General features: G+C 50.8%; 3 protein-coding genes across 3 annotated transcripts in view; 2 read left to right on the top strand and 1 right to left on the bottom strand.

Annotated features, from left to right (window-relative positions):
* Nucleotides 1-27202, top strand: part of SNRPA1 (small nuclear ribonucleoprotein polypeptide A') — an 840838-nt gene that overhangs the window by 235447 nt on the left and 578189 nt on the right. The gene's annotated exons all lie outside the window — the stretch shown is intronic.
* Nucleotides 1015-3136, top strand: LOC133357637 (blood plasma apolipoprotein LAL2-like). Its single transcript, XM_061575739.1, has one exon. The coding sequence runs from the start codon at nucleotides 1132-1134 to the stop codon at nucleotides 1705-1707; it is 576 nt and encodes a 191-aa protein (XP_061431723.1). The 5' UTR covers nucleotides 1015-1131; the 3' UTR covers nucleotides 1708-3136.
* The window catches only part of LOC133350704 (small conductance calcium-activated potassium channel protein 2-like), a 37681-nt gene continuing 20161 nt past the window's right edge, over nucleotides 9683-27202 (bottom strand). Inside the window, exons 4-9 of the mRNA XM_061565398.1 lie at nucleotides 22958-23099; nucleotides 20742-20855; nucleotides 19895-20022; nucleotides 17370-17439; nucleotides 16061-16397; nucleotides 9683-13394 (exon numbers count right to left, since the gene is read on the bottom strand). Of these exons, the coding sequence (XP_061421382.1) occupies nucleotides 13330-13394; nucleotides 16061-16397; nucleotides 17370-17439; nucleotides 19895-20022; nucleotides 20742-20855; nucleotides 22958-23099 (856 nt within the window). The 3' untranslated portion in view covers nucleotides 9683-13329. The remainder of the gene's footprint in view (nucleotides 13395-16060; nucleotides 16398-17369; nucleotides 17440-19894; nucleotides 20023-20741; nucleotides 20856-22957; nucleotides 23100-27202) is intronic.

Below are 27202 nucleotides of genomic sequence, written 5' to 3'. Positions count from 1 at the left end.
TCGCCCATCGCACCGAATGTATGTGTTACCTATGAATGAATGAAACCTGCAGCGGCAGGAGTCGAACTGTTCGTTTCGTACACACCTGCCAGGTGGTGATTGCATGCACATACCTCCAGATACGCAAAATAAAATGCCTGCAGCCTAAGTGTTTGTTCTGGTCCTTCCCTATAAGTTGACTCAACCATAAATGAGAACCTGGGTGTAGTAATTTTAGATCACCTCTGGGCAATGCAAAGGCGGCCGTGTATGGTGCTGGTCACCCGCCCGGCCCCTCGTGTGCTTTGCCCGGCTTTATCGGTGCTTGCTAACAGCACCCGCTCCAAAAGTCCATTCATGTTACACGGGGTTCTTTGTCTAACTCATTGGAGCTGTACGAACTCGGCGACCCGAGTTCGTTTCCCGCTTACGGCCAACACCAGCGTGACGATTATCTGAACTGGTCCCGGGCCTCTCCTAGGTCGACTCAGCCTCAAATGAGTACCTGGTGCAGTGAGTAAACATCGCCACTCGGGAGACAAAGGCGGCCGGTCGTGGTGCTGGCCACCCACCCCCTTGTGTTCAGTGTAGGCCATCATAGGTGCTCACAAACAGCACTTTTCCCCAAAGGGCTGTCAAGGATATACGGGGGATCTATGTCTTGCGTGTGTATATGCCTTTGTCATTTGTTGCGCATGTATGCATGCATGTCTGATTATGTATGCACGAATGTCTGCACATGCATGTACGCATTTTGCACTCATCATCAAATGTACCTTGACCATGTCCTGTCAATGCAATCTCAGCTCCTCGTTTCTCCGTGTCCACAAAATTTCCTGGCTTGCTCCCGCTGGCCGGTATCCAAGCGGCAGGCAGCCAGACCTCCTCTTGTGGCGGGAGCCCTCTTGCTACCACCCCTTTGGCCCGGCCCTGTATGAGGACAAGGATGGGGGTGGAGGGGGGGGAGGAGGAGGGATTGGTCAACACGTGGAGCTGGTGGACCAGCCGATCCCTATATAAGCACTCACCACCGCCACCACTCTCCACTCTTGCTCTCCAGCAGCCAACGAGACCTCCTCTCTGCACACAGACAGTTGCCACTGTCAAAGGAGAGACCGGACCACCACCAGCCCAACAACTCCAAGCGCCACCATGCTGTCGATGAAGATGACCCACGCGGCAGGCCTCCTCCTGCTCGTCCTGGCGGCCTACGTCCAAGCCGACGAGACGCAGCTGGTGCCGGCCAGTGGCAAGACGTACCTGGAGACGGCGCTCGAGAGGCTGCACAGCTACGGCGAGGCGGTCAGCGGCGACAAGGCGGACGGCATCATGACCGAGGCCCGCGAGTTCGTGGAGCAATTCATGGAGGAGTTCCAGGCGAAGGCGCTCCCCGAGGGGGTCACGACGCACAAGCTCGCCGAGGAGATGGCCGAGGCGGCCAACGCCAAGCTGGTGCCCATCCTGCAGGCGGCCAAGGCCGGCATTGAGCGCGCCACGGCCCACCTGCACGAATCGGCGCCGCTCATCATCAAGGTGCGCGGCTTCATCGAGTCCAAGCGCGGCGTGATGTGGGCCTACCTGGCGGCGCTGGCTGAGCGGGCGAAGAAGGCCAAGCTGGATGACACCCTCAAGGGCGTACGAGATGGCTTGACGGCCCTCACCATGTCCAGCCTTGGACTGATGAAGGAGGTGAAGGAGATCGCGAGCGCGCCGCCACCCGCTCAATAAGAAGTCCTGCCGAGGAGAGGGGGTCATGGCAAAGCCGTGCGTTGCTGCCAACTCCCAGGGTGGAGAAGGTTTAGTTGGTAGTGGAGCCCTTCCCCTCTTTCTTAAGTGCTGCTCTCTCTGAAAAAAAAATATATACGTGAGATCATTTCCTTGGGGGAAATTTTTTGTTGTTGCCCTAAATGTTTCTTCGGGTTGTTGTGTGGGGCAGCTTGAAGTGCAGGCGGGGATTGCCCTCCAGAGTTGTCATCGAGGCCACCTGAAAAAAAATGTTTGAGCGGACTGTCGGGAAAGTTTCGGGTAGAGGCCACTTTTTCGACTGCTTGAAATGTTCTTTAAAAGTCTGCATGAATCTTTTTTTTTTATTGAGTTGTCCCCAATTTTCACGTTCATCTGGTGTGTGGAGGTTTTTTTTTCTTTCGAGTTTGCATGTTCGATGATAAATTTAACAACAAAAAAACTTCATGATCCTTGTCATGGATTTCAGCTCGAGTTCATGCTTGGATTTAGAGATTTTTTTTCATCTTTGTTTTGGGGGTATCTGCGACTAAAATGTGTGTCACCCTTTGGTAGTAGTAACGAACGAATGGACAATATCTGGTCTGCGTCCTTTGATGAATATTATGTCCGGCTCTTTTGAACCGGGGGAAAGAGATGTAACTCAAGTTAACGTTTCCAAAATTACACTCTCGCGTCTTTGAGACTTGCAAGAGGGTCGGCGTAGTTGACAAGCGCTTTGTGGGAAGTAGATTTTAGTTTGGTTTTACGAGAATGATTTTTAAGAGATCCCTTGCGCTAAACCCGTATTTTTCCTTCCCTTTACGTACTTGTGAAATGTGCAACGGGACGCATTCGTGATCGGGTGGCGAGAAAGGAGACAGCTTTACGCCTTTTTTTTGGTGGCGAACGTAACACAAATCTACAATTAGATTTGTTTTTTTTAAATATGACCGTTTCCCACCAAAAAAAAATGCTGACCACCTTAACTCTATATCTACATACACATTCGCGCGACTAATAACGAGTTAGTGGAAAATACAATGCGTGTAAAAAATAATATAACCAGATAATAATACGCAGATTTTGCTTTGACGGTATATGTAGGAATGCCGTCATTCCAGCTCAAAATATCACCGTCGCGTTATTCCCGAGGTAACATCGAGTTTATTTTGTTTTACTTTCAAGACTTAACCCGTTATTAATCGTGCGAAATGACTTGACGATGTTTGTTCCCCCAAAATGAATTACGGTCTTTAAACACATTGTTTAAAAAAAAGTTTTATTTACGCGAGCATGCATGCCGCCCATTTCCGTTGTTGGTCAACAAGTCCAATCTCGTGTTTTACTTTTGTCTTGCAGACACAAATAATTGTGGTGTTTAGAGCCATGACTTCATGTTCAATCCAATAAAAATTGTGATCGGTGAAAGTGAGAGATTTGTATCGATTTCATCATCGTGAACAAAAAAAAATACCATTTTATGCCCGCTTAAATATTTGTTGTTTTATTAAAAAAAAATACACAAACAACATACAAAGACAAAGTTCGACCCGTACAGCCTTAACAGATTGTTGTTGGCAAGTTGGTGTCAGCGTTCAAGAAACACGCCCGACCGCCTTTGTCTCCCCCACACGCTGTTGTTAATCTACGAACCAGAAACTAAACGTTTATATTTAAAGGCCGAGTCTACCTAGGAGAGACGCCGCCCTTAAGAATTCGATATCAATCGCCACTGATGTGTTTAGCCTTGAATTGTTAACGAAAGTGCCCTAAGCACTGCGCCACCGCTCACCACCATCCCATTCACACACAAAGGCTCTATAGTCTATACTCTTTGGTGATTTCGTTGAAGTCACGTAGGTATAAAATAAAATCAATCACGACTTAAAGCTTTCGTGACTGCAGGGATTCATCTTCTTGGTTCTTTCGGTGAAGTGACGTAGAAGGGAAATAAAAAAATAAAAAAAAATAAAACAATAAAATACAATTCTCACGACGTTTCGGCCAAAACGCAAGCAGCCGTCCTCAGGTGAAGAACAGGGCTGTCGGAAAGACATTCAGATGTTGTATTTCCGACAGACCTGTTCTTCACCTGAGGACGGCTGCTTGCGTTGTGGCCGAAACGTCGTGAGAATTGTATTTTATTATGTTTAATTTTTATTATTTTATTATTTCCCTTCTACGTGACTTTACCGAAAGAACCAAAGAGTATGGATTCCTGCAGTCACGAAAGCTTCAAATCAAGATTGTCCCCTGTGCAGTCGCTCACAATGTAATAAACCTTCTTGAGACGGCTTCCGGAATCTGTCCTTTTTATTTTCAACTTCCACAGTTACACTTTACACACACACTCTACGTTGCTGGCAGACAACGGAGAGAGGGCAGACTTCCCGCCAAGTCCCCACCGCGCACGTGGCACCCAGAGCCCCCGTATGCGCGTGACTCCTGCTCTTCTCGTTCCAAAGTCTGCTCTCGACTCCTCTCTCTCTCTCTCTTAATCCCTTCGTCACGTGGTACCCCCCAGTCAATCCTCCATGGACAGCGTTGACCGTTCCCGATGGTTCCCTGTCAATCCCGGGACCACGCCTCTGATCCGGCTCCCCATTAGCTGAGGCCCCGATTGGCCAGGCCAATCACCCCTGCTAACATGCCGCGATCACGCCGAGGCCATGCTCCCTGGCTCATCCCTTATTGGCTACAAAGCAGGACCGGAAAGCCAATCCCCACGTGAACCCTCTATGGCTGTTATTACAACAACAGTATCCGGATTAAGCTAGTGCGAGGCCTGTAGCATGATGTTATAAAGAAGCCTTAAATAAATAAAAACACTAAAATATGAAAACACAAATTTTTTTACTTGTACAGTCAAGTAATTGTATTTTTTCATTTGCTATACAGCCAGATAATACGACAAATCGATCACCTTAAACACACAATCGTTCGTTAAAGTTGAAGGCGGCATAGTACTATAGTAATAGAGCAAGTGCAGAATCACTGAACCGGAATTGATAGCTTGAAGGCATTTAGCGCTGGAGGGCGACTGCCTCCAACTGCCCAGCAGCAGCAGCGTCCTTCACGATCCTCCACAGAGGTCGATCTTGACACCGCTGGTACCGCTCATCGGCAAGTCCGCTCAGCTCCACGTCCTCCCGTAACCGCATCAGCTCCATCTCTTCTCTAGCCCGTGTCGTGCCCGTTTAGCCCCCTCGATCCAACGAAAACAAAGCGTTACACACATACTTTACACGCACACACGTTACACACACACACACTTGTTACACACATGCTACAGACACACTTTACACAGCACACGTTACACACACACGTGGCACACACGTTACACACACACATTACACAGATCTCCCTACAAACAAAGACAAGATCCCCCGTATAGCCTTAACAGACTGTTGGGGAAAGTGTGGAGGGAAAAAATGGAGGACCCAGAGATAAATCCACGCGACCATGGGGAGAGAGAGAGACACGCAAACTCCAAATACACAGCAGCAGGCGTCAGGGTCGGGATCGAACCCACAACCTCCTTCATACCAAGCAAGGCAGTTAACATCTCACAGCCACCGTGATGATGATGAGAGAGGAAGACACGCAAACTCCAAATATACAGCAGCAGGCGTCAGGGTCGGGATCGAACCCACAACCTCCTTCATATCAAGCAAGGCAGTTAACATCTCACAGCCACCGTGATGATGATGAGAGAGAGAGAAGCACGCAAACTCCAAATATACAGCAGCGGGCATCAGGGTCAAGATCGATCCCACGACCTCCTGCACACCAGGCGAGGTAGTTAACATCTCACCACTCCCGGGAGGACGACCACCGGGGAGACGGAGCGATGAGTCCAGCTCGTGCGCAGGCGGCAGCTGGATCGTTGCTTCCCTACGCGGGATTGTGAAGAGATGGCGACGGCCTGGAAGAGACCTTCATCCAGCAGTGGATGATGGATCCCTGATGAATTGAGGCGAATTCATTGTTGGAGTAGTGGCGCGATGATCAGCGCACCGCGCTACAAGCCCCGGCCACCTGAGTTTGATTGTGGCCAGCGGCATCCGAACGAGTCCGTTCACCAACCAACACGTACTGACCGGCGTGGTGAAGTATGGTCGAACGCAAGCAAGCCCCATTCCCCCCCACACGCACGGTGTGGTATGCGGTAGGGGGGGGGGGAGATGAATTAATCCATCCAGCAGTGGAATGCCATCGATAGAAGCTGTGCAATGAATTGTAAAGATCGATAAGCCAGTAAATTATTGTAACGGCTGGCTCGGTGCGCTATTGTCAATGCATTTAATTAGGGCGAGAGCGGTTTCAATTAAGCAACAGCTACATCAGAGCCCCCCACTCCCCCCCCCCCGCTAGCCTAGCCCCCCACCCCCTCACTTACCCCGCCCCCTCCCCCCCGATCAGGAACAAAATGAACTCACGAAGTCCACTGCCGGATAATAAGACGCACCCCAAACACGTGTTCCCGCTTGTCAATCGAGGTCTACGTAACCAAGACAAAGAAACCCGTATAGCCTCTGAACAGACCGTAGGGGGCACGTGACATATGAAAGCCGGCAGGGCACCCGATGGGGTTGTGTGGTCAACATCGCGCCGGGAACTCATTGAGTCGACCTCGTGGCCATTCGGAACCTCTCTGAGAGAAGCACACACACACACAAACCCTGGGCTTCAACTCAGAGCCTCAGTGGTCCAATGGCCCAGTGTCACTGGCAGGCCATTATGAACATTTCTGAGTCCCAGGTCTCTAGCCCATCACAGCAGTGGACTGGCTCAGTGTCACCGACACGGCCATTATGAACATCTCTATGACCCAGGTATCTAGCCCATCACAGCGATGGCCACTGGCCCAGTGTCACCGACACGGCCATTATGAACCTCTCTGAGTCCCACGTCTCTAGCCCGGCACAGTGGTGGCCACTGGCTCAGTGTCACCGACACGGCCATTATGAACATCTCAGAGTCCCAGGTCTCTAGCCCAGCACAGCGGTGGCCACTGGCTCAGTGTCACTGGCAGGCCATTATGAACATCTCTGAGTTCCAGGTCTCTAACCCATCACAGCAATGGCCACTGGCTCAGGGTCACCGACACGGCCATTATGAACATCTCTGAGTCCCAGGTCTCTAACCCAGCACAGCGGTGGCCACTGGTTCAGTGTCACCGACACGGCCATTATGCACCTCTCAGAGTCCCACGTCTCTAGCCCATCACAGTGGTGCCACTGGTTCAGTGTCACCGACACGGCCATTATGAACATCTCTGAGTCCCAGGTCTCTATCCCATCACAGCGGTGACCACTGGTTCAGTGTCACCGACACGGCCATTATGAACCTGAGTCCCAGGTCTCTAGCCCAGCACAGCGGTGGACTGGTTCAGTTTCACCGACACGGCCATTATGAACCTCTCTGAGTCCCACGTCTCTAGCCCATCACAGCGGTGGCCACTGGCTCAGTGTCACCGACACGGCCATTATGAACCTGAGTCCCAGGTCTCTAACCCATCACAGCGGTGGCCACTGGCTCAGTGTCACCGACACGGCCATTATGAACCTCTTTGAGTCCCACGTCTCTAGCCCATCACAGCGGTGGCCACTGGTTCAGTGTCACCGACACGGCCATTATGCACCTCTCTGAGTCTCAGGTCTCTAGTCTATCACAGCGGTGGTCACTGACTCAGGGTCACCGACACGGCCATTATGCACCTCTCTGAATCTCAGGTCTCTAGCCCATCACAGCGGTGGTCACTGACTCAGGGTCACCGACACGGCCATTATGCACCTCTCTGAGTCCCAGATCTCTAGCCCAGCACAGCGGTGCCACTGGCTCAGTGTCACTGACACGGCCATTATGAACATCTCTGAGACCCAAGTCTCTAGCCCATCACTGGCTCAGTGTCACCGACACGGCCATTATGAACTCCTCTGATCCCACTCGGTCACTTTCCTTGCCACGGCCAGACAATGGAGCCGCGGCTATTCAGTGATTAATGATGATTAAACGCCAATGAAATGAACGGGACTGCGTTACTGCAACCCTGCCTGCTCACCCCATGCATCACTTGGGAGCTCCAGTGGGCGGTGTGTGTTCCGAGTCGCGTGATGAATGCTGCGTCTAAAAAAAATGTAAAAGCTGGCTCTCAAAATACACTCATCGATTAAAAACCACGTTTTGACGTGCGGGTGAGTGGATGGTCTCGGTCCGGTCGCCGGCGACTTTCATGGAGGCGCGTGTACGTTTACGTAGACCCGTAGACTCAGAGCAAAAATACAGCAGGGTATGTATGACTAATGCCTATGTACCCTCTACCAATGTAGACATATGCCTATGTGTCCCTATTTTACAGTATATATGTAGACCTGTATCTATGTAGACCTATACTTAGCTAGGATTATGCATTCCCATAACTTGGCAGAGCTCTCTCCCTTTGTAGACCTATGCCTATTTATTTTACGTTAATGATTAAGTCACTTCAAGGGCATCAAAGTGGCTCTTGTTCAAACTAACGTCGGGGACAGAGCCCATCTCGGTTGGCAACCCTGTGCGAGCGGTGGAAATTCCCCATTTCTATGACGGGGCCTTCATTGAATTTTCTACGAACGGTTTAACTCGCGTGCAGAAGCTGGATGGACTCATTGTGGAATCGCGAGACCTTTGAGAGACGGGCGACGGCTTGGGAGAGGCCGTCATCCAGCGGCGCATCGATCACGGCCGATGACGAACACCTCCATGCGATGGGGCCGTGGTTTACGCCTACTGCGCCATGAACCAGAGGTCGCAAACGGGTACCCGATACCCGTACCCTACCTGATACCCGTACCCGGCTGGGTACGGATAGCCGTTTGCGACCCTGGTGCGGCCGGGTACGGGTACAGGTAGGCCGTTAGTCACTGGTGAGTAACCGTTTGTCACTCATTTCGGGTAGGGTACGGGTACGGGTAGGGTACGGCTACCTGTACTCGGCCGGGTACGGGTACCCATTTGCGACCCTGGTGCGGCCGGGTACGGGTAAGGAATCAAAACCCGTTTGCGACCTCTGCCATGAACCCGGCGAATTGAGGGGTTGACTTTCGGCCACGGCAGACATCATCAGTGGCGGGTGACATCTGAAGCGGTCCTCACGCCCACCACCACAGCCTCCCCCGCCCCCCGCCACCATCCACGCCTTCACCACAATCGCACTCAAGTACGGTCGAACAACCACCCACCCATGAACCGCAAGATGCGAGGAGGTTCTTCCTCCAGCAGTGGATTGACAAGGGGCAGTAGGTTATCACTTGTCAAAGACGGTCATAGCGTCGCGCGCTTTCAGACGGCCGCTTCTGCGCTTCTACGGCCGTCTGGAACACTCTTCATTCCGATAATTAGGAAGCCACTAGTACTGCTTTTTGTGTTTAGTTTGTTATTCTTCCCCCGCACCTACGATTTGCACGGTTGGCTACGTGGGGTGTGAAAGAAATGGCTCCCTGGGTAACTGAATGTTGTATGAGCACAGTATCGTGTTATTCGAAGGGTCAAAGTTTAAAGAATCTTTTACCGGCGAATTACTCAATTGGGGCACAACACGCAAGAACATCTGAAATTATTATTCAGGCTGAGCAAGGGTTTCCCTGGGTAACTAAATGGTAAAGGAACACAGAATCGGGCTATTCGAAGGGTCAAGGTTTAAATAATCTTACCGGCGAATTACTAAATTAGGGCACAACACGCAGGGACATCTGAAATGACTCTTCAGGCTCAGCGAGGGTTTCCCTGTGTAGCTGAATGGTGTAGGAGTACAGTACTGGCTTCGCGAATGGAATGACACAACGGACAAACACGAGTGGAATAACAATTTGAGCAGCAACCAAAAAAAAACCAGCCGAGTGTTTTTTTTTTCTTCAGAAAAGTATTGATTTATTCATTATATAATTAATAACAATTGTAATAATTTATGACATTTCTTGTATGAAGTATCGTGGGTGTTTAGTGTACAATAAGGCTGCAGTATTTTTTTTATTTATATATATATAAAACAACAGCTGCCACTCAAACCGGAGACGCCACGTCCCCGGACAAAAAACAATCACCACGCGGGTTGCAAGCCGCGCGCGCGTGTGCCACCCGCGTGTGCCACCCGCGTGTGCACGTGCCACCTGTGTCGCGCGCGTGCCACCCGCGTCGCGCGCGCACGTGACACCCACGTCGCGCTTGCGCGCGCACGCGCGCGCACGCGCTGATGGGCGCCACGCGCGCTCGTGTTGTTCGGCGGATGTGCGTGGCGCCCCCCCATTTGGGAGGTGCCGCTTGAGTGCTGCTTTTTTTGGGAGAAAAAAATAAAACAAAAATTAAAAAAATATCGAACTTCGCACTTGGGAATGCACTCGGAACAAACGTCGGCTTGAGCGACGCGTGGCTCTGCGCCGAAGCTGGACGCACCCGTTTGATACCGGGAGTCGAACTTTAACCCTGATCGCTTGCGGGACACACGAATACACGTTGATAAAGGCGTGACATCTGGAAAGAGGTTGATTTAATTTTGGCTCGGGCGAGTTCTGCACGATTCTTATTCTTTCAGTGCCGCTTTGTGGCAAGTCGGCAGCGGATAAAATTGGAGATGAACTGTCCCCCTGCCATGTGAATGTGGATGTTCCACCACTGCCTCCAGGGTCAGCATGGTATATTCGCACTGCACCTCCCCCCCCCCCCTTGAGTTTTTGGCTTTTCTAATGAATCCTAAGTGTCTGTAAATCATCCAAGTTTGGCACTGCCCTGACCACCGACCTAGGCACCTGCTATAACCACCGATATGGCCAAGAATATCGCCACCAATAGGGCCACCGCCACCACCATGGCCACAAATACCGCCATTAACATGACCGCCACCAACTGGTACGACTATGGCCACCACCACCAAGATGACCACTAATATGGCCAACAACGTAGCAACAGGCACCAATATGGCCGCCGCCGCCACCACCGATGCGGCCACGAACACGGCTAGTATTGTGCTCAATACCACCAACATGGCCACCGACGCCAACATGGCCACCGCCACCAATATGGCCGCCGCCACCACCACCATGGGCAACGCTGCCATCGGCGCGGCTGTGAGACTGGACGGACATTTTGATTGCGCGCGCATAATTATATTTGGGTGCATTTTTTTAGAAAAGTGATGGAATTGATTCAACGCGGCGTTACTTTCAATTCAAGTAACGAAAGGCCTTGGGTGTATCTCGTCATGGCCGTTACATTTACACTGGGATCACAAAACAGTACACTACTCAAAACGAAATCAATACAGCAAAGTACTGAACACGTGTCTCCATGTGCGTCTATGTGTCGTGTTGTGTTTGTCTGTGTGCGCGTGCACGTGCATAAGCATATGAAGTCGTGCGTTTCCGTATTACGTAAGTGACATTAGTGTGTGTTGCTATATGTACGAGTTCACGTTAGGTAGGTGTACGTGTTCGTAGATATGTCTGTTGCCAGCACACAGTTGGCACAATCGGGGGCACTGGTGGTCTACCTGCCAGTCATCTCAGTCAACCCGTAACACCTGGGTCTGTCTCATGTCCATCTGCTACAGGCAGATGTGTATAGAAATTCAACAGGACCTACATCTCTGGTTTATTGACCTGGTCAAGGCCAATGATACCATCACGAGGCCAGGGCTCTGGATTATTTTTCGTACTTTCGGGCTTCATGACCCTCTGCTCACAATCATAAGTATCTTCATGTTGGTAAAGCTGCTTGGCCAAGAATCAGGGCCATATCCTGTTCACCTTGGGGTACGACAGGGATGCCCTCTGTCCCCTACATTATTTAACGTATTTTTTACCACGTAGTTTTAGAACCATTCCAAACTGTAACAGAGAAATTTCCATCTGGTACAAACACAATGGGAGACTGATCAATGCCCTGGAGCGGTCACGGGATGGCTCTCTAATGTTGATAATCTGGTAATTGAGAAGGCATTGGAGGCATTGGAGACTCTGCCGCTGAACCTGGAGCATGCTTTAAATGTGCCGACTGGCCTGCCTATGATCCATCCTGGGTTCAACCAGGCTGGATTGTGTGAGCTCACAGATCCTTGAAAGATCTGGACATTCCATCAGTGAGCTCCTCTGGCAAGCAAGGCTGTGTTGGCTGGGTCATGCTGCCCACACTGGACAGCCAAAGCACCAAGCGCTGTGGCGACATCACCAACATTACGTGCCCATGCGTGCGTGTACCTATGTGTGTCTCCGTGTGTCTGTACTTGCCCCGACAGCCTACACAGGCTGTATGTTCGTGTTTGTGCGTGTATCCGCGCGCGCGTGCGTGCGTCTGCGCACACGACAGATCATTTAAGGCTCTGCGAATGTTGCACAAATGGAGGAACTCAGCGGTGTGTTCTGGTCCACAAAAAACGAGACTTTGTAGTCTTCATTTTGGCTCCATTACAGTCCTGCTCCTCTTTGCTGCTTGTTAACGACATTTAGTTTGACGCAATTTCCTCAACGTCTTTTCCATGTCGGGAAAAATATAGTTCTCAAATAACAACGATCAGAACAGTGGTAATAACAACGATGATGATGATGATACCGAGTTGAGCTTTAACGCCATTCCATCTCGCGCGATCCGTCAAGCCGACCACATAACGCAGTCGAACCCGTGGCCTCCTTGCTTGTGCGGTGGAGGGAGTCGCTCGCCTCTGCTCCACCTGGTCGCGCTGGGTCGTTGTGACTGTTGCCGGGAGATGATGATGCGGGAGACGATGCAGGAAATGTGGAGAGCGTCGCTGTTTCTCACGAGATGCTCTCGTACAGTGGGGGCAACATGGAGTGCGAGGGTGTCGCCAGGCCGCCGCCACCACCGCCAAGATGGCCGCCGCCACTGCCATCAAGATGGCCACCGGTACCAAGATGGCCACCAGCGCCACCACTAAGATGGCCGCGGGTGCCAAGATGGCCACCGGCAACAAGATGGCCGCGGGCGCAGGCGCCTCCACCGACCTGGCCGCCGTCCCCCTGAGCGCCGCCAAAATGGCCGCCGGCACCAAGATGGCGGCCAGAGCTAAGATGGCCGACAGCGCTGACATCAATGTGGCCGCCGGTGCTGACACCGCCAGCTCTGGTGACGCCACCGTGCCCGGAGTTGATTTCGTCACCTGCACACACGCAGGCCCACACAAGGGCTCCTCCGTCTGTCTGTCTGTCCATCTGTAAGTCCCTGTGTGTGTGCAAGTCAGTCCGTCTCTTTGTGGGTCTCTAAGTCCGTGTGTTTGTCTGTCTCCCTGTCCATCTGCAAGTCTGTGTGCGTGTGTCCAATTCAGTTCGTCTGTGTGTCTGTCTGAGTTTCTGTACGTTCCTGTGCGTGTTTTATCGTCAACGCGTCAGTCTGGAAATCTGTCTTTAGGTCTGTGTATCTGTCTGTATGTCTGTGAGTACATCTGCCATCTGATTGTCTATATACAGTATGTATTTTTCTCTGTTCGAAACTGTGTCTGTCTACCTATCTGTGTGCCTCTCCATAACTGTGTGTCTACGTCTGCCAGTGTGTCAGTCAATTCAGTACGGCCGAGTGTTAATACGTCTCTCTGTTTCTGTAAGTCTGTGCGTGTCTGTCGACGTCTTGGTCAGTCAGTCACTCTGCCCGTCCGTTTGTAAGTCTGTCCCGGGGTATGTACGTCTGTACGTCTGTAAGTCTGTCTGGTCGTCAAAGCCGTGGGATCGTTAGAAATGTGGAACATCGTCAGCATCATCTTCACAACAATGAATGACAAATATTAATAAATCACTCAATTTGGATTACACAGAGGGCAGCAATCATCGCCCCCTGCTGGCAGACTAATACCCAGAATAGAGGTTTTTTGGGTTAGATCGCGTAAATATATCAATATGTCATTAAACCCGCCACCACCCGACACAGCCACCTAGTAAGGGTTGTCACGTAGACAGAACGTGCCAATTCGTCACTAGTACAGCACACCGGTGTGTTGGAGAGCCAAGCCACAACATTTACAATCTTGAGTGCGACATTTTGCCAGTCATTTTATAATAATACAACCACGCTTATAACGCGACCATTTCAAATAGACACTGTTTCCATCAAAATCCTGCAGTTGGATCGTATTCATGAGAAGTTCCAGAAAGTAAGACGCATCCCAAAGCTGTGCTGGTGTGGCGGTAAAGTTACACCGCATATTCCTCAAAATGTATGCCTTTACTCTCAAAAACTTTGCAGGATCCATTATCGTCAAGCAAAGTCTTTTGAGACTCAGTGAGGCTTTTCTGGGTACATATGCGGAGCATTAATTATGATAAACACGACGTTTCGTCAGTAATTACAACCAGCTTCATCAGGCGACAGCCAGATTTGTGGAGAAATCGTCCTGTTTCGTTCCTTAAATAGAGGGGTAGATACGATGACATCACTTGGGGGGGGATTAATGAATGCCTATAAATGACTATGGGTATCCACTATGGGTATCCATTGCATAAACCATGTGCATTATGCAAGCCTATTGTTCTTGTACTTCTTGACGGTTGTGTGTACTAAAATAGCCGTACCAACGATAATCCTTTACACCATTGGAACCTCATTTGCCAGTAAAAATATGATAATTGGTTTTTTACCCTTCTATCTGGTAACAAAACTGACACCTTTTTTACAAAAAGTCATGTTTGCATAGACCACAATACCTGCAGTCATAATTCAAACAAAAAACATAACTCTGATAATGTATGCACTGTCCTTGAAGTTGATTGGTCCACACCCGAGACAGCTTTCCTTAGAGCCTAGTCTCACATGGGTTGGACCAGATGATGCCAAAAGGCCAAAAGGCGTCATCTGGTCCAACCCATGTGAGACTAGGCTCTAAAGAAAGCTGTCTCGAGTGTGGACCAATCAATTTCAAGGACAATGCATACATTATCAGAGTTATGTTTTTTGTTTGCATTCCGACTGCAGGTATTGTGGTCTATGCAAACATGACTCCTTGTAAAAAAGGTGTCAGTTTTGTTGCCAGATAGAAGGGTAAAAAAACAATTATCAACGGTAATCCTTATTGAAGTATTGCAACCTGTATAGGCATGCATCTAAACAAGGTATTATTTGATGATTCGCTTCCAAGCAGCACCAACTCTGTAGCTATCCGAACAGTTACAATTATTTTAATTTCTCTCAATTTCGATTCTCTAATTAGTCTTGGCCAATTGTAACTAGTTTTGCACAGAGCTTTGACATTATCAATATTAATTGAGTGTCCTTGTTGGCATGCGTCTTCTGCTACTGCTGACTGTTGTATTTGGGAGTATTTAATATTTATTTGGTGTTCTTTTAGTCTCGTGCTGATCATTCGTCTTGTTTGCCCAACATAACATTTGCCACAAGTGCAATTAATCCGGTACACACCTTCTGTTGATAGCTTCGGTAATACATCTTTTGTACCAGATATTAATTTCTGTATTTTATGTATCGTGCCAAATCCAAACATCTGGCTAGTTTATCAGTTACGTCCGCAATGTACAGTGTTTCAATAGTTTTAACGACTTTGTCAGTTTCAATGCTCGTGTTATTTGATTTGGTTTTGGCATTCAATGCCCTGTTGATTTGTGCACCATTGTAACTGTGCTTCTTTAACATGTTTAATTTCACTTCTCAGACTATCACCATCTGATATTTTATTAGCTCGATGTACGAGTGTCTTGATGAGAGCGGATTTCTGTGCGTTTTCTTTCGGTTAGCGCTTTGTGTTATTTTTCGATTTAAAGCTTTCGTGACTGCAGGGATTCATCTTCTTGGTTCTTTCGGTAAAGTCACGTAGAAGGGACATAATAAAATAATAAAAATAAAACATAATAAAATAATTCTCACGACGTTTCGGCCACAACGCAAGCAGCCGTCCTCAGGTGAAGAACAGGTCTGTCGGGAAGACAGACGCTGTCTTCCCGACAGACCTATTCTTCTCTGTCTTCCGAAACGTCGTGAAAATTATTTTATTATGTTTAATTTTTATTCTTTTATTATTTCCCTTCTACGTGACTTTACCGAAAAAACCAAGAAGAAGAGCTTTGTGTTATTTTACCATTTCAACCACGTCCGAACAGAATATCCATGATTTTTTTGATGATTTAGAAATTCGTTAAGTGTATCTTTGCCGTGCGGCCCAAGCCACCAAGCGGAGGCTTTTAGTGTGCTTCCAGCTATTGCTTTTGTTTCAAAATCTTCCATGTACAAATTCCGCTGACCCGCTACTTGCATGCTGACCAATACCAGCGTACCGACCGCTACACGAGGAACTCTCTTGAACAGAGCGAAGTTTTGACAACCCCCATCGGGGCGTCTCCACTTCACGTTGCCCGGCGTCACTCACCGCTGCCGCTGCTGCTGCTGCCGCTACCGCTGCTGCCGCTCACGATCCGCGGCGGAGTCGGCTGCTGCTGCTGCTGCCGTTTGACGATCGGAGCGACGGGGGGCACGGCCGGGGAGGCCCCTCCGGCGGGGACCGCCGCGGGGGCGGTGAGGGCGGTGGGGGCGGTGGGGACGTGGAGGGGATATTGCGTGGCCAGGAGCCGGGCGAGCAGCGCGGGAAGCGCGTGGACACTCTCGGCCAGCGCGTCCACCTTGCCCTCGAGAGCCGCCACGCGCTTCTCCGTGTCCTCGCTGCGTTCGTGCAGCTCCGACACCATGTCGTACATCACGTTCTGCGTCTACGCAGGGACAATACAGAGACAGCGTGTCGTACATCACGTTCTGCGTCTACGCGGGGACAATACAGAGACGGCGTGACGTACATTACGTTATGTGTCTATGTGGGGACAACACGGGGACACCGTGTTGTACATCACGTTCTGCGTCTACACAAAGACAACGTGGAGACACCGTGTCGTACATCACATTGTGCGTCTACGCGGGGACACCACAGAGACAGCGTGTCGTACATCACGTTGCGTGTCTACACAGAGACAATGCGGAGACACCGTGTCGTACATCACATTGTGTGTCTACGCGGGGACAACGTGGAGACACCGTGTCGTACATCACGTTCTGCGTCTACGTGGGGACAACGTGGAGACAACGTGTCGTACATCACGTTCTGCGTCTACGTGGGGACAACGTGGAGACAACGTGTCGTACATCACGTTCTGCGTCTACGTGGGGACAACGTGGAGACAACGTGTCGTACATCATATTCTGCGTCTACACAAAGACAATGCGGAGACACCGTGTCGTACATCATATTCTGCGTCTACACAGAGACAATGCGGAGACACCGTGTCATACATCACGTTCTGCGTCTACGCAGAGACAACGTGGAGACACCGTGTCATACATCACGTTCTGTGTCTACGTGGAGACAACACGGAGACAGCGTGCCGTACATCACATTGTGTGTCTATGTGGGGTCAACGTGGAGACACCATGTTGTACATCACATTGTGTGTCTACGCGGGGACAACACAGAGACACCGTGTCATACATCACGTTCTGTGTCTACGCAGAGACAACGTGGAGACACCGTGTCGTACATCACGTTCTGTGTCTACACAGAGACACCACAGAGACACCGTGTCGTACATCACGTTGCGTGTCTACGCAGAGACAACACGTTGTGTGTCTACGCGGGGACACACGGGGACACGGAGCCGCGGGAGAGGTGGCGCTGCGGTGTCCGGGCTCACCTTGGCCAGGTCGATGAGAGTGTTGGCCTGGTCGTTCAGCTTCCTCTGCTCCATCTTGACACTGCGCAGCCTGAGACCCACACAGACACACACTCACCACTCACTCACACGCTCACCACTCACTCGCCACTCACTCACCACACACTCACCACTCACTCACTCACCAGCCTTCACCGCTCACTCACCACTCACTCACTCACCACACACTCACCACTCACCAGACTCACTCACCACTCACTCACTCACCACACACTCACAACTCACACACTCACCACTCACTCACCACTCACCAGACTCACCACTCACTATCACGCACTCACTACTCACTCACCACTCACCAGACTCACCACTACACGCTCACCACTCACTCACTCACCACACACCAGACTAACCACTCACTCACCACTCACTCACCACACACTCACCACTCACTCACCACACACTCACCGCTCACTCACCACTCACCAGACTAACCACTCACTCACCACTCACTCAGTCACCACTCACACACTCACTGGCTCACCACTCACTCACTCACCACTCACTTATACACTCACTCACTCACCACTCACCAGACTCACCACTCACTCACAACTCACTCAGTCACCACTCACACACTCACTGGCTCACCACTCACTCACTCACTCACCACTCACTTATACACTCACTCACTACTCACCAGACTCACCACTCACTCACCACTCACCAGACTCACCACTCACTCACTCACCACTCACTCACCACTCACTTATACACTCACTCACCACTCACCAGACTCACCACTCACTCACAACTCACTCAGTCACCACTCACTCACTCACCACTCACTTATACACTCACTCACTCACCACTCACCAGACTCACCACTCACTCACCACTCACCAGACTCACCACTCACTCACTCACCACTCACTCACCACTCACTTATACACTCACTCACTCACCACTCACCAGACTCACCACTCACTCACCACTACCAGCAACACCTCACAGTGCCTCACTTACACCGCCCTGGTGAGTTACTCAACACTGGGACTAGCCTAGCCCGAGCCTGAGCATTAGGCCTAGCCCCTAGCAGTAGCCCTAGTCTGATCATTACTTCTAGCCCCTAGTCTGAGCATTACTCCTAGCCCTAGTCTGAGCATTAGTCCTAGCCCCTAGCAGTAGCCCTAGCCTGAGCATTAGTCCTAGCCCCTAGCAGTAGCCCTAGCCTGAGCATTAGTCCTAGCCCGAGCCTGAGCATTAGGCCTAGCCCCTAGCAGTAGCCCTAGTCTGATCATTACTCCTAGCCCCTAGCAGTAGCCCTAGTCTGATCATTACTCCTAGCCCTAGCCTGATCATTAGTCCTAGCCCTAGTCTGAGCATTACTCCTAGCCCCTAGCAGTAGCCCTAGCCTGATCATTAGTCCTAGCCCTAGTCTGAGAATTACTCCTAGCCCTAGCCTGATCATTAGTCCTAGTCTGAGCATTACTCCTAGCCCCTAGCAGTAGCCCTAGCCTGATCATTAGTCCTAGCCCTAGTCTGAGCATTACTCCTAGCCCTAGCCTGATCATTAGTCCTAGTCTGAGCATTACTCCTAGCCCCTAGCAGTAGCCCTAGCCTGATCATTAGTCCTAGTCTGAGCATTACTCCTAGCCCCTAGCAGTAGCCCTAGCCTGATCATTAGTCCTAGTCTGAGCATTACTCCTAGCCCCTAGCAGTAGCCCTAGCCTGATCATTAGTCCTAGCCCTAGTCTGAGCATTACTCCTAGCCCTAGCCTGATCATTAGTCCTAGTCTGAGCATTACTCCTATCCCCTAGCAGTAGCCCTAGCCTGATCATTAGTCCTAGCCCTAGTCTGAGCATTACTCCTAGCCCTAGCCTGAGCATTAGTCCTAGTCTGAGCATTACTCCTAGCCCCTAGCAGTAGCCCTAGCCTGATCATTAGTCCTAGCCCTAGTCTGAGCATTACTCCTAGCCCGAGCCTGAGCATTAGGCCTAGCCCCTAGCAGTAGCCCTAGCCTGAGCATTACTCCTAGCCCCTAGCAGTAGCCCTAGCCTGAGCATTAGTCCTAGCCCTAGTCTGAGCATTACTCCTAGCCCGAGCCTGAGCATTAGGCCTAGCCCCTAGCAGTAGCCCTAGCCTGAGCATTACTCCTAGCCCCTAGCAGTAGCCCTAGCCTGAGCATTAGTCCTAGCCCTAGTCTGAGCATTACTCCTAGCCCTAGCCTGAGCATTAGTCCTAGCCCTAGTCTGGGCATTACTCCTAGCCCCTAGCAGTAGCCCTAGCCTGATCATTAGTCCTAGCCCTAGCCTGAGCATTACTCCTAGCCCCTAGCAGTAGCCCGAGCCTGAGCATTAGTCCTAGCCCTAGTCTGAGCATTAGTCCTAGCCTGAGCATTAGTCATAGCCCCTAGCAGTAGCCCGAACATTAGTCTTAGGATCAGTTCAAACCATAGCATCAGCCCTAGCACTCACAAACATCATCATCATCATTGCTGTCCTCACACCTACCCATGTACCCCCCCCCCCGCCCCCCCACGTACTGGTGGATCGCCTGCAGGAACTTGCGCTGGTGCTTGCGCACGCGCGAGTGGTCGATCTTCTTCACGAGCTTCGTGTGCTTGTAGATGAGCCACGTCTCGCGCAGCACGTTCGCCGCCGCGTTCTTCACCTGCGTCACCGCACGCGCGGGGGTTCATCGGCACGGTGAGGCCGCGGTGCCGTGGTGAGGCCTCGGTGCCGTGGTGAGGCCTCGGTGCCGTGGTGAGGCCGCTGTGCCGTGGTGAGGCCGCGGTGCCGTGGTGAGGCCTCGGTGCCGTGGTGAGGCCGCGGTGCCGTGGTGAGGCCTCGGTGAGGCCTCAGTGAGGCCGCTGTGAGGCCGCCGTGAGGCCGCGGCAAAACCCGCAATGCGCATGGCGAGGTTGTGGCAAGTGTGGTTATGGTGGTCTCACCCGCCTGGTGAGTGCGGTGAGATTGTGGTGAGGCTGTGGTGATGAGTGAGGTGGTGGTGGTGCTGAGGTTGTGGTGAGTGGTGCTGAGGTTGTGGCGAGTGGTGGTGAGTGGTGGTGGTGAGCTCACCCGCTTGGTGAGCTGCGTGTCCATCATGAAGTTGTGCACGTGCTTCTCCGCCTTGGCGAATGAGGTTGTGGTGAGCGTGGCGGTGAGGTTGTGGTGAGCGTGGTGAGTGGTGGTGAGCGTGTTGAGTGGTGGTGAGCGTGGTGAGGTTGTGGTGAGCGTGTTGAGTGGTGGTGAGCGTGGTGGTGGTGGTGGTGAGCGTGGTGAGTGGTGGTGAGCGTGGTGGTGGTGGTGGTGAGCGTGGTGAGTGGTGGTGAGCGTGGTGGTGGTGGTGGTGAGCGTGGTGAGTGGTGGTGGTGGTGGTGGTGAGCTCACCCGCTTGGTGAGCTGCGTGTCCATCATGAAGTTGTGCACGTGCTTCTCCGCCTTGGTGAGCTCCAGCTTGCGGGCCACTACGGCCACGACGAGCGCCGTGCAGCCAGCGCCCTGCTCCATCACCACCACCACCACGTCACCGTCATCACCGGCGCCGGCGTCATCACCGCCGTCGTCATCGTCACCGCCGCCGCCACCACCACCACCCACGTCACCGTGATCGTCGCCGTCATCGCCATCGCCGCCACCACGCACGTCACCGCCATCATCAGCGTCGTCGGCACCACCATCATCACCACCACCACCCACGTCACCGTCTTTACCGGCGTTGTCGTCATCACCGCCGTCGTCATCGTCATCACCGCCGCCACCACCACCACGCGCGTGACCGTCATCACCGGCGTCATCGGCACCACCATCATCACCACCACCACCACCACGTCACCGTCATCACCGCCGTCATCGTCACCACCGCCGTCGTCATCGTCATCACCGCCGCCACCACCACCCACGTCACCGTCATCATCGGCGTCATCGGCACCACCATCACCCACGTCACCGTCATCACCGGCGTCGTACCCATTGTCATTTGGATTGGTGAAATCATCATCATCAAAATCAACATCATCATCAGCGTCATCATCATCATCACCCTCAGCTGGGCGGAAAAGGCCGCGCCCGTGGCTGCTGTAACCCAGCGCTGTGGAGGCAGCAAGCGAGGGTTGGTAGATCACCCCTGGATCGCCGGGATAAAGCAGTACAGCAACGTGTCGAGCAATAGCATCTGCCCCTCGTGCATGGGATCGAGCGTTGCCCCCTTGCACGCATAGGTGTTCTTCGGGTCTTCCCGTTTCCTCCGATGTGTATAAACGCTCGTCAATCGACTGACAAAAATCGCACCTCCCGTGTGTCGCGGATTGCGCAGCGGTGTGAGATGCAGTTTGCATGACTGATGCTGTGATGCAAAAATATAACATCATCATCATCAACAAATTTCGATTTAAAGCTTTCATGACTGCAGGGATTCATCTTCTTGGTTCTTTCGATAAAGTCACATAGAAGGGAAATAATAAAATAATAAAAATAAAACATAATAAAATAATTCTCACGACGTTTCGGCCACAACGCAAACAGCCGTCCTCAGGTGAAGAACAGGTCTGTCAGAAAGACAGCGTCTGTCGGAAAGGCAGCGTCTGTCGGAAAGGCAGCGTCTTTCCGACAGACCTGTTCTTCACCTGAGGACGGCTGCTTGCGTTGTGGCCGAAACGTCGTGAGAATTATTTTATTATGTTTTATTTTTATTATTTTATTATTTCCCTTCTACGTGACTTTACCGAAAGAACCAAGAAGATCATCATCAACAGTTTCATATCAACAGTGGTCATCTCTGTCATCACCAATATCAGTTTCATCATCATTATCACCACCAACATCATCAGCATCATCATCTGCGTTATAATCAGTGTCATCATAACCATCATAAACACCATCATCATCACTACCAGCATCATCAACATCATCATCAGTGTCGAAATGGCGATTATCATGAGTTGAGTGTGTGGGTGGGTGAGTGAGGATAGTGAGTGAGTGAATAGGTGAGGTGAGGCGAGTGGGTGGGTGGGTGAGTGAGCAATTGGATACGCGAGTCAGTGAGTGAGTTAGTGAGCGAGCGATGTAGTGGGAGGGTAAGTCGGTGAGTGAGCAAGTGTGGGGTGAGCGAGGGCACAAGTGGGTGAGTGAGTGATTGAGTGACTAGAAGAGCGAGTGGACGGGTGAATGGGCGGGTAAGCGGTTGAGTCGGTGAGTGTGCAAGTGATCATGCGAGTGAGCAAGTGGGTAGGCAAGTGAATGGTTGAGCGAGTGCATCGGTGGGTGGGTGAGCGGTTGGGCGGGCGGGTGGGTGGGTGGATGAGCGGTTGGGCGGGCGGGAGGGCGGGCAGGTGGGTGGGTGGGTGAGCGGTTGGGCGGGCGGGAGGGCGAGTGGGTGGGTGGGTGAGCGGGCGGGCGGGAGGGCGAGCAGGTGGGTGGGTGGCCAAGCGGGTGGGTGGGTGAGCGGGTGGGTAGGTGAACGGGTGGCTGGGTGAACGGGTGGGTGGGTGGCCAAGTGGGTGGGTGGGTGAGCGGGTGGGTGAGTGGATGGGTGGATGAACGGGCGGGTGGGTGAGCAGTTTGGCGGGCGGGCTTGTGGGTGAGCAAGCACGCGAGAGACTGCTCACCATGATGCCAGTAAGCAGACACACCCCGCGGCCACAGTAGGTGTGTGGCACCATGTCCCCGTAGCCGATGGAGAGGAAAGTGATGGAGATGAGCCACATGGCGCCCAGGAAGTTGCTCGTTACGTCCTGCGGGTCGTGGTACCTGGGGGCGATATCATCGACATCGTCATCATCATCATCATCATCACTAACATGGCCAGCATCAACATCGGCATCATCAATGTCATCGTCATCATTATCATCATCATTACTAACATCGCCAGCATCAACATCAGCATCATTAATGTCATCGTCATCATTATCATCATCATCACTAACATGGCCAGCATCAACATCGGCATCATCAATGTCATCGTCATCATTATCATCATCATTACTAACATCGCCAGCATCAACATCAGCATCATCAATGTCATCGTCATCATTATCATCATCATCACTAACATCGCCAGCATCAACATCGGCGTCATCAATGTTATCGTCGTCATCACTAACATCGCCAGCATCAACATCAGCATCATTAATGTCATCGTCATCATCATCACTCACATCACCAGCATCAACATACCTACGTGACTTCACCGAAAAGACCTAAGAGTATAATCAATAGCATCGACATCGTCATCGTCGTCATAACTAACATGGCCAGCATCAACATCAGCATCATCAATGTCATCGTCATCATCATCATCACTAACATCGCCAGCATCAACATCAGCATCATCAATGTCATCGTCATCATCATCATCACTAACATCGCCAGCATCAACATCAGCATCATCAATGTCATCGTAATCATCATCATCACTAACATCGCCAGCATCAACATCAGCATCATCAATGTCATCGTCATCATCATCATCACTAACATCGCCAGCATCAACATCAGCATCATCAATGTCATCGTAATCGTCATCATCACTAACATCGCCAGCATTAACATCAGCATCATCAATGTCATCGTCATCATCATCATCACTAACATCGCCAGCATCAACATCAGCATCATCAATGTCATCGTCATCATCATCATCACTAACATCGCCAGCATCAACATCAGCATCATCAATGTCATCGTCATCATCATCATCACTAACATCGCCAGCATCAACATCAGCATCATCAATGTCATCGTAATCGTCATCATCACTAACATCGCCAGCATCAACATCAGCATCATCAATGTCATCGTCATCATCACTAACATCGCCAGCATCAACATCAGCATCATCAATGTCATCATCATCATCACTAACATCGCCAGCATCAACATCAGCATCATCAATGTCATCGTCATCGTCATCATCACTAATATCGCCAGCATCAACATCAGCATCATCAATGTCATCGTCATCATCATCACTAACATCGCCAGCATCAACATCAGCATCATCAATGTCATCGTCATCATCATCATCATCACTAACATCGCCAGCATCAACATCAGCATCATCAATGTCATCGTCATCATCATCATCACTAACATCGCCAGCATCAACATCAGCATCATCAATGTCATCGTCATCATCATCATCACTAACATCGCCAGCATCAACATCGGCATCATCAATGTCATCGTCATCATCATCACCATCACTAACATCGCCAGCATCAACATCAGCATCATCAATGTCATCGTTATCGTCATCATCACTAACATCGCCAGCATCAACATCGGCATCATCAATGTCATCGTCATAGTCATCGTCACTAACATCCCCAGCATCAACATCAGCATCATCAATGTCATCGTCATCATCACTAACATCGCCAGCATCAACATCAGCATCATCAATATCATCGTCATCGTCATCACTAACATCGCCAGCATCAACATCAGCAACATCAATGTCATCGTCATCATCATCACTAACATCGCCAGCATCAACATCAGCATCATCAATGTCATCGTCATCATCATCACTAACATCGCCAGCATCAACATCAGCATCATCAACGTTGTGGATTTTCTCTCCAGCACACCGATTAGTGCTGTACTCGCAACAAATTGACACGTTTCGTTTAAATGAAAAACCTTACTAAGTGGCTGTGTCGGGTGGTGGCAAGTTTACCGACACATTTATATTTACGCGATCTAACCCCACAAAAACCTGTATCATCGTGCAGTCTGTGCATGCACGTACATGGCCAACCGTGCTGATCGGAGGTGCGGGGGAAAGACAACAAACTAAACACAAATAGCAATTCTAAAGAAATGGGTCTATGGGTCTCTGTGTGAGTCTATGGGTCTCTGTGTGAGTCTATGGGTCTCTATGTGAGTCTATGGATATCTATGTGAGTCTATGGGTCTCTGTGCGAGTTTATGGGTCTCTGTGCGAGTCTATGGGTCTCTGTGCGAGTCTATGGGACTCTGCGTGAGTCTATCGATATCTGTGTGAGTCTATGGGTCTCTGTGTGAGTCTATGGGTCTCTGTGCGAGTCTATGGGTCTCTGTGCGAGTCTATGGGTCTCTGTGTAAGTCTATGGGTCTCTGTGTGAGTCTATGGGTAACTCTGTGAGTCTATGGGTCTCTCTGTGAGTCTATGGGTCTCTGTGAGAGTCTACGGGTCTCTGCGTGAGTCTACGGGTCTATCTGAGTCGATGTATGTTGAACTTCTTTCGCACCGTACACAGCGAACCGTGCCCATCGGAGGTGCGGGGGCACACAGAGTCACAGCTGATCCCGCGCTCCCCTCTACCCTTAAAGCAACCACAACGGCCAGCGTGGTGAAGTACGGTCACACGACCTCCCATGATCGACGCGGCGCTTGGAGGCCTTCATCCAGCAGTGGATAGAGAGAGTGCCTGGAATTAACGACACAATCTCCATCTATTTTAGGCGAACCCTGGCCACAGCCTCCACCGCGGTTAAATCCTTTGCGTGGCTCTCACTTAAATCCCCTCCCCCACCGCCTCCTCCTCCAAACATCAAAGGTGATTTAATATCGGAATTTTGAGTGGGCTTCAAAATCAATTGAATCGTTAACCTGGCTCGCGCGTGGAGGGCTGCAAGCCGTGTTTAAACATTGAGCGACGTCAATGTGGTCTCGCCGGTACCATCATCATCATCAGCCATCATCATCGTTCATCAGCCGTCTTCACCGTAACCATCATTAGCCATACTATACTCTTTGGGTCTTTCGGTAAAGTCACGTAGGTAGAAAATAAATCATTAGCCATCTTCACCATCAGCCATCGTCATCATCACCATCAGTAGCCATCGTCACCGTAACCATCATCAGCCATCTTCATTGTTCATCAGCCGTCTTCACCGTAACCATCATTAGCCATACTATACTCTTTGGGTCTTTCGGTAAAGTCACGTAGGTAGAAAAAAAAATCATTAGCCATCTTCACCATCAGCCATCGTCATCATCACCATCAGCAGCAATCTTCACCATAACCATCAGCAGCAGCCATCATCATCGTTCATCAGCCGTCTTCACCGTAACCATCATTAGCCATACTATACTCTTTGGGTCTTTCGGTAAAGTCACATAGGTTGAAAAAAAATCATTAGCCATCTTCATCATCAGCCATCGTCATCATCACCATCAGCAGCCATCGTCACCGTCACCATCATCAGCCATCTTCACCATCATCAGCCACCGTCACAATCAGCACCATTATAGCACGGTGCGAAAGAAGTTCAACATCCATTCGTACAATTCCCACCGCGGTATTAACCAGGGCGGCCGCCGAGCTCGAACCGCCACGAACCGCCACGAGCGGCGCGCGTGTGCGCGCGTCACCGCTGGGCCGCGGTCGATCCACTGCTGGATGACGGGCCCCCCTTAAACGAGCTCGTGACGGCCCCCCCTTAAACGAGCTCGTGACGGCCGATTCCATCGCCCCGGCGGGCGGGGACACCGATTCGGTTACAAGAAACTACGAGGAAGTGAAACTACGGGTCCAGTATAAGAATAGGTTTAAGTCTTACTGGCCATAAGACAGTTGTGTGAAGTTCTAGATTTGAAGCTTTCGTGACTGCAAGGATTCATGCTCTTAGTTTTTTCGGTAAAGTCACGTAGGTAAAAAATGAAATTAAAATTAATAAAAAATAAAATCACGACGTTTCGGAGGCAACACAAGTCTCCGTCATCAGGTGGGACCGTCACAGCCAGATTTGCTGCATCAAGTAAAGTCACGTAGGTAGATGCAGCAAATCTGGCTGTGACAGTCCCACCTGATGATGGAAACTTGTGTTGCCTCCGAAACGTCGTGATTTTATTTTTATAATTTTAA

Source organism: Lethenteron reissneri, chromosome 1 (genome assembly GCF_015708825.2).
Source record: "Lethenteron reissneri isolate LAM-NWPU_2019-01 chromosome 1, ASM1570882v1, whole genome shotgun sequence".
In the NCBI taxonomy this organism is placed as follows: domain Eukaryota; kingdom Metazoa; phylum Chordata; class Hyperoartia; order Petromyzontiformes; family Petromyzontidae; genus Lethenteron; species Lethenteron reissneri.
The sequence above is the reverse complement of the archived record's forward strand: the minus strand, read 5'-3'. Positions and strand labels throughout refer to the sequence as shown.

Excerpts from the sequence above, each read along its gene's own strand:
- LOC133357637 (XM_061575739.1), top strand. The coding sequence starts at position 1,132 with ATGCTGTCGATGAAGATGACCCACGCGGCAGGCCTCCTCCTGCTCGTC.